This window comes from Choloepus didactylus, chromosome 6 (assembly GCF_015220235.1).
Source record: "Choloepus didactylus isolate mChoDid1 chromosome 6, mChoDid1.pri, whole genome shotgun sequence".
Lineage (NCBI taxonomy): Eukaryota > Metazoa > Chordata > Mammalia > Pilosa > Megalonychidae > Choloepus > Choloepus didactylus.
In genome coordinates, this window is record NC_051312.1 from 144,096,846 (window position 1) to 144,105,071 (window position 8,226).

Sequence of the window (8,226 nt, forward strand, 5' to 3'; positions counted from 1 at the left end):
TCGCATATTAAATAACATATTTCTAAACAAGAAATTGGTCAAAGAAGAATAAATCACTGGGAACACGGGAGAATAATCTGGATGAAAAAAATAATGAAAATAAAAGAGGGATCTACCAAGGATCAGAAATATAGACAAAATATTTTACACAAAAGTGATAGTCATAGCATTCTTTATGTTAATAAAACCATGGGGATGTTGATGCATTTTAATATGCATCTAGAGAAAAAAAAAGCTTATATAAAATATGATATATCTACATGATAAACTCATGAAAAATAATTCAAAAATATTTATTAACAAGGAAAAATGCTCACATTATAATGATGAGTTAAATGATATTTTATAATATGGTATATAAAGGATGAACCAATTAGAAGAAAATCTCATAGTGCAGATGAGATTCTGCTTTGCTGATCTCTCAATGATACAGTGTATCAGTTATCTATTGCTATGTAACAACCACAACATCCCATTGGCATACAATAGTGATATTTATTCCTCATTATCTTTTTTTGCCAGAGCTTATATAGCAAATTCCATAGAATAGTTGGCTTAAACAACAGGAATTGTTTGTCTAAAAATTTTTGAAACCTTGAAGTCCAAAATCAAGGTATCGGCAGGATCATGCTTTCTCTGACATCTGTAGCACTCTGGTGGTGGCTTGCAGGCAATGTATAACTCCATCTCTGCCTCTGTAACTTGGCCATCTATCTTTCTCTGTCTCCTACTTACTCCTGTGCACTATGTCCAATTTACTTCTGCTTATAAGGATTCCAGTCATCTTGTATCAAGATCCACCCTGGCCTCATTTTAATAAGATCTTCAAAGATCCTATTTACGAATGAGTTCACATCAGCAGAACTGGAAGTTATGATTTGAACATGCCTTTGTGGTGGACATGACTCAACTCATAACACTCATATATTTACAAGTTGATTATGGTGGCTGATCTCATCTGGCAAAGGTGGGCAGTTCTCATTGGGGAGTCTGCTCCACCTGTTTTCATTGCGAGAATCGGTTGGAAGGAGCATCACTTACCCAGGACAAGCTATTCTTAAAAGGCAGTGGCAGACACACCAAAGGGAAAGCCCCACCATACAAACCCACTGCAAGCACCTTTGAATTACACATCTGCTAATATTCCTGTGACCTACATGGGTCACATGGTTACACCCAATGACAATGGGAAGGGAAATATACCCTACCTCTGTGAGCCCAAGGCAAGGGCATGGATACATAAAATTGGTGATCTTTTCTCCATACATTTTTTCACATTCCAAATTTGCAACAGGAAAGATGAGAAGTTACAAGAAGCAAAAACAAAGCAAAACAAACAATAATAACAACAAAAAAAAACACACCATGGGCTTCATTTGTTAAAATATGTAAGTTAACATGTACAGAAATCTTTTCTGAATCAAAAATACTTATCATCCTGGTGCTTCTAGCTATCCAGGGCACTGACCTTACCATAGCATCCACCAGAGATAGAGCTGGTGCAAACCTGAGGTAGGGTAGGAGGCCAAGGAATCCCAATGTTTCTCAGGTTTTACAGAGTTGGAGAACATAGGATGCCTCTGCTCTCCCCCACGTTTCTTAGCCATAGCCCTTCCCAAACTCCTCAGTGATTGGTTCTTCGTCTTTTTACCCCTCTTTAATGTTTGTTGCTCCATCCTATTCTAATCCATTTCTGTTGAAGAATCATTCTTAAAAACTCTTTTAAAATACTTTAAAACAAGAAATGGCATGATAGATAAATCGTTAGATAGATAAATAGATGAGAGAGACAGACAGACAGACAGACTTAACACTTAAATATGCACTACTACCTCTATAGGATTCATAAGAAATTGGTGCAATTATCACATCCAGCAAGGAAAATTTAGGAATGAAATTTCTAAATGAGAAGAAGTTATCAAACCTCCACTTAAACTGTTCAATGTGTAAGTATTACTTACTACTTAACCAAAATATATCATTTTTTAAATGAAAGCTAGAAATACGCTCATTTTTCTCATGACTAAGTACAGGCCAAGGAAGATGAAGTGATTTGTCTAACATCAAGCAAAAGCTCTAAGAAATGCTAACAACTGCATGAATGAGTTCCAGCAGGGAGAGGACTAAGATTTATGGAATGTCCAGCATTGAATTATCTCAGAAACTCCAAGAGAGGAGGATTGTTGTTTCACTTCTGAAAGCAAATAATATTTAGAGACATTAAGTAATTTGCTCAAAGTCACACAACTTCTAACCAACTGAACTACGATGCAAAACTGACCCTACTATATGCATTACAAGTACTGTATTCTATACCCCCAACTTCGTATGGCTTACTCACTTCACCCAGCTTATGATACCCAACAGAAAACTCAGTTTTCTCCTCTATTCTATTCTGACTAAATCATAATCTTCCCCCAACACTCTCAGTTTTATGATTTCATTCCCACCGAGCTGTGTCATACCAAGGGGCAAAGCTAAACACTCATCCAAACTACATTATTTCCAAAAAGAACAGAATTTTCTCAAAGAAAAGTTCATAAGTCAAACTGTCTTCCCGGTACATAAAAATGTTAATGTTTTTCAAAAGAAAATTTGTTATTAATAAAGCATTTAGAACAAAGTATTCTGATGTATTACATAAACCTGTACCTCACTTTATCCAATGATGCGGATTTATAAACCAGTCCCGAGATAAACTGTCCTTTTCCCACATATTCCTGTATAGGAAGTACTATCTACAGTGCCAGAAAATTCAATGCAAGTTTCCTCTTCTAATAATGAACTACTTGGTGCTGCCTGATAAGTAAATAGATCCTGAAGCTATTTACTGCCCCTTTAAAGCCTCCAGACCTTAGATGATTGTCCTGAGCCACAGGTTTCTAAGTCATAGCACAAATTTTCCTTTTCCTAGAGGAAAATGCTCTAAATTCTGACACAGTTAGTCTTTAAAAAATTGCTTGTAACTTGAACTCACCATGTTTAAAACCCTTGAACCTATGGAAGTCCTAATACACTAGATAGGGTCCCTAGAGTTCCAACACTACCTCAGAAATTACCATACATGTTGCTATCTTGGACCTTACATACCTGCCACCCACACATCCCAATCTTCCAGCACTTCTCATGTCATTTGGTCAAGAACAATGCAAGAAAGTTTTTCACCGCCTACCCTCTTAAAAACAACTGTAATACTCAAATGTTATTTATTGAGAAGTAACATGAAATTACTGTGAAAAGAATCCAATATCAAATGTGTCAAGATACTATTATACTTTAAATTAAATTTGCAAGGGCAGCAATGGAGCAAAGAAACAGGCATATAGGAACACAGAGTAGATTGGAGTTCAGGGCCTGACTATAGTTCCGTTTGTGGCCCTGCTGATTGTGTCTTTTGGCAAAAGATATATCTGAGTCTCTGATGTGTGATCCATTAAATAAGGAGGTTACATTAATTAATTTGTAAAATCCATTCGAAATTAAATGGTTTATGATTGCTGAAACAATTTTCATAAAATAAAGAATGCTTTGAAAATCACAGTGAGTTGAGGGATTGGGAGAGTAGGACTGAAGTCATCCAAATGTAAAGACTTAAAATTCATTTCCATATTTCCGAGAGAAAAACCGGAAGTTGTATCCCTCATTTAAAACACACATACACGCACTAATAAACAAAGCACTGGATTTCCTTCCTCAAATACTGCTCCTTTCTCAAGAAAATGTTTTTCTGCTCAAGGTTTTCTTCAGGGCAGCTTTGACATCCTTATTCCTCAAGCTATAGATTAATGGGTTTAACATGGGTACCACAATGGTGTAGAGCAGGGAAAACACTTTCCCTTGGTCAAGGGGCAAAATAGAAGGAGGTTTGAGATACACAAAAGCCCCAGAACCAAAGAAAAGGGAAACGACAATCATGTGGGAGCTGCAGGTACTGAAGGCTTTGGATCTGCCCTCCTTGGAATGAATATGGAGAATGCTAGAGAGAATTAGAGCATAAGAAATGAAGATGGTGACAATAGGCACTCCGATGTCAATGGCCACAAAAATAAAGACCACCAGCTCATTCACATAAGTGCTATTGCAGGAGATCTCAAGGAGAGGAAAGATGTCACACATGAAATGATTGACGAGATTGTCAGCACAAAAAGTCAGACTTGCTATACTTCCCGTATGGGTCATAGCACCAGAAAACCCCATCACATAAACACCTAACAAAAGGAATAGACACACCTGAGGAGACATGGTGACTGTGTACAACAATGGTTTACAGATGGCGACATAGCGGTCATATGCCATTGCTGACAAGACAAAGGACTCAGAGATGACAAAGAAACAGAAGAAAAAGAGTTGAGTCATGCACCCTGCATACAATATGATATTCTTCTTTGAGACAAAACTCACAAACATTTTGGGGGTGATGGTGGTGGAGTAACAGAAATCTATTAAGGAGAGGTTAAAGAGGAAAAAGTACATGGGAGTGTGCAGGTGAGAATTCAGCCCAATCAGGGTTATCAAGCCCAGGTTTCCCACAACGGTGATGAGATAAATGCCCAGAAACAGGAAGAAGAGGGGCATCTGCAGTCCGGGCAAGTCCGTTAAGCCTGCGAGGAGAAACTCTGGCACAGAAGAGTTCATGGCTGCCATTCTCCTCTAGATGGGTCTGTGAGAGCAACAGAAAAGAACCAGTTAGAGAGAAAAACATCAGTATCACCCTCCCAGAAGCCACCCACCATTCTTGATAATGGAGTCCACAGAGAAAGATGGGAACTCTGATAGGAAGGTCTTTACTGGTTGCTATGGCTAGATACAATATGAGAGTGAACTTTGTCTCCACGATGAGAGCTGGCACACCTAAGGAAAGGGGTGCTAGAAATACACTGGATGACTTTTAGATTTTTAAATCAGTTCCTTTTTAGTGACATTCTCCTGACTCTGCTTCAGTTACTGACACCCGGCTCTTCTCAGAAAGAATTCTGACATGTAGGAGCCACTGTGACTCTGCTCAGGGCTTCCACCTCTGGGTCAGTGCTGGACTAGCAGGAAGTAAAATTTGTGGATTTTTCCCCAGAAATCATAATTTTGTAAAGTTATCACTTATTTAGTGTTTACTATGAGAGGTTCTGTTCTAAATGCTATGTGACAATATTATTTTCCCTTTTTACAGATGAGACATCTGAGATTAAATAATTAGCCCAGAGTACAAAACTCCTAAGTTGCAGCCAGAACGTGATCTCAGGTAGTCTACACATACATGACAGACTAGAATCAGGCAGGCACTCACCTCTTATACACAATTTTCCTCTGGAAATGGCCCTAGTGAATAGAGGATGTCAGTGTTGTATTCAGAATCTTCTACTCCCAGTCCTGATCAAAGGTTCAGAACCTCTAATTTATGTTGCAACTCTTCCACAATAAAGAACACCATTTCTTATTTTTTGATTGCCCTAAGGCCCATCTCCTGCTTCCAGGGAGAAGATGGGACCTTTTCCCAACAAGTGAATCACAGGAGACTAAAGAGTTTTATTCTGGATTAACAATCTCAATACCTGATTTTTAAGGCAGAAACTCCCTCCAGATCATTACCTCAGAGATTGCCATCCCTAAGGAAGAAGGAATGTTTGTACCATGACGTTGATAGTTTGGCCTTAAACAACTCAATTACTCCATTCAACTAACATCTACTGAGCACTCAAGAGCAAAAATCATTGCAAAAAATAATAATTATTATCATTGTCATTTCTTAAGTATCCAGTATTATATTTGCTACAGCACCCCTCTACTGACCCCTGACAGCCAAGATCCAAAAGCAACACACACATATAACCTTGTTTATTCCTCACAATAATGATTTTAAAGGTAAAGAGCTGACAAAGACAATATGCTTCAGAGATCACAGTCGGACGATGTCTGTCTGCCTCCATGTTCCTTATTCTTAGCAACCAGACTAAACTACCTCCTGATGAGAGTTACTAGTAAAAATCCATAAAGTAGTGTCAGTCCCTTCTAAGATCTAACAGTCTGGTAAAAAATAAAAATAAATATGAAATAACTTTAGTTTTAAAAAGTGATCAGAGCCAGGAGAGGTAAACAACAAAATAACTGTATTTTAGAAGAGGACATTCAATAATTATCCATGTTATAGTTCCATCCAGGAATTGCCCTACTCCCAGTTTAGACAAAAAGAGACTTCTGTGAGTACACTCCCTATCTTCTCATGGAGAGTAAATTTGATTGTAACAAAGAATCTAAATTAGGTAACTGCTCTCCTCCTCTTCCAAGATCAGCCTTTCTCTTCATTCATTTAGATTTCTAGTAAAATTCCCCATAACTGACCCTGCCTTCTACCCACATTTCTTAAGCACTTGCCCCAACTGACTTTCCCCAGCTGCTCAGGGCTCTCAAACTGAATCCAAGTATATCATAATTCCAGTGCAAGACCACACGTAGTTTTTCTTCTTTGGTTTTCTTTTTCTGTCTTCTACTACCTATCCCAATCTCTGCCTTGTCTATCCGGTATCTCAAGATACTTGTTGTCTAGGGTTGTCTTAGGGATACTTGTTGTCTTAGTTTCTTTAGGGTTGCCATTACAAAGTAACACAAACTTGTGCCTTAAAATAAGTTGTCTCACAGTTCTGGATGCTAGAAATCCAAATCAATGTGTCAGCAGGCCATACTTTCTCTGAAGTTTGTAAGGTTCTGGTGGTGGCTTGTTGCCAGTACATGGCAGTCTTTGGCTTGTGGTATAACTCAAGTACTATCTCTGTCACATAGCTGTCTTCTCTCTCTATTTTTATGTGTCCAAATTTCCTCTCCTCAAAAGGACACAAGCTCTACTGGATTAGAGCCCACCTTAATCCAGTTTTGCCTGATCTTAACAAAAAACATCTTCAAAGATGTTATTTCCAAAATGAATCATATATACAATACTGGGAGACAAGAAGTGAACAAATTTTTTTGAAGGACACAATTTAATCCATAACATTCCACCCTCCGGCCCTTCCCAAATGCAGAAAAAAATATTCACCCCATCCCATCAACTCCAAAAGTACTAAGCCATCTAGCATCAACTCTAAGTCCAAATCATCTTCTAAATCATCTAAAACAAGTATGGATGAGACTGTCAGTATGATGCATTATAAGGGAAATCATCTCCATCTGTGGACATGTGAAAACTAAAAACAAGTTATCTGCTTCCAAATACAATACGAGACTGGCATAGTATAGACTTTTCCATTCCAGAAGGGAAGAATTGGCAGGAAAAGGGGGGTCATGGGTCCCAAAGAAGTCCAAAAACCTAGGGCAAATCCATTAGATCCCATGGCCTGAGAGTAATCTTTTGTGGCTCAGTGTTCATCCTGCCCTCTGGAGTGGCAGCCTTCACTCTCTCTGATTGCCAGTGGTGATCCCACCTTTGGGCTCAAATTTTTATACCATGGCCCTGCCCTTGGAATTATTGTTCCTTATTTTTTCCTATCTCTGTCCCTTTCTGTACAGCCTAACAGTGTTTCTGCTGGTAACTCTCTATAACCATGTTGATCTCTCATGCGGTTCACCAGGGTTCAAGAAAAGAGTGTCCTCCACAGACATTTCCTAGATATCCACATCTCTATTCCTGGCTTCTTCTGAGATTGTTGACTGGATCCATCAGTCATGCACCTAACCTTCTTTTAGCAAATGGTTGCCCAGTAACATCCTCGGTTCTGTTTCCAGAACATAATATATGGATAGGCCATCAACTTCTCCAATCATGAATTGCTGGTTTCTTTTTGCTTAACAGTTCCATTCTCAATTTCTCTCTTTCCTCTCACATTTTACTATAAGCAGCAAGGATAAACCAGGTTGCACCTTCCATGCTTTGCTTGGAAATCTCCTCAGCTAAATATTCAGGTTCATCACTTACAAGTTCTGCCTTCCAACCAACATCAGAACACAATTCTGTCAAGTTCTCTGCCATTTTACAGCAAGGATAGCATTTATTCCAAATTCCAATAACACATTCATCATTTCCTTCTAAGGTCTTGGCCAATTTCACCTTTATGTCAATATTTCTACCCCCTTTCCCATCAAGACTATCTAGGATTTTATAATCAAGTGCTTCAAAATTCTTCCTGTCTATTCTAATTTCCAAATTCCAAGTCCACTTCCCAATTTTTACATATTTAAATAGCAGCATTCCACTTCCCTGTACCAAAAATCAGTTTAGTTTCCTTGGGTTACTATATCAAA

At 38.4% G+C, this 8,226-nt stretch overlaps 1 protein-coding gene across 1 annotated transcript; it reads right to left on the reverse strand.

Moving 5' to 3' along the window:
• Positions 1-3,711: 3,711 nt before the first annotated feature.
• Positions 3,712-4,644, reverse strand: LOC119536512 (olfactory receptor 145-like). Its single transcript, XM_037839335.1, has one exon. The coding sequence runs from the start codon at positions 4,642-4,644 to the stop codon at positions 3,712-3,714; it is 933 nt and encodes a 310-aa protein (XP_037695263.1).
• Positions 4,645-8,226: the final 3,582 nt, after the last annotated feature.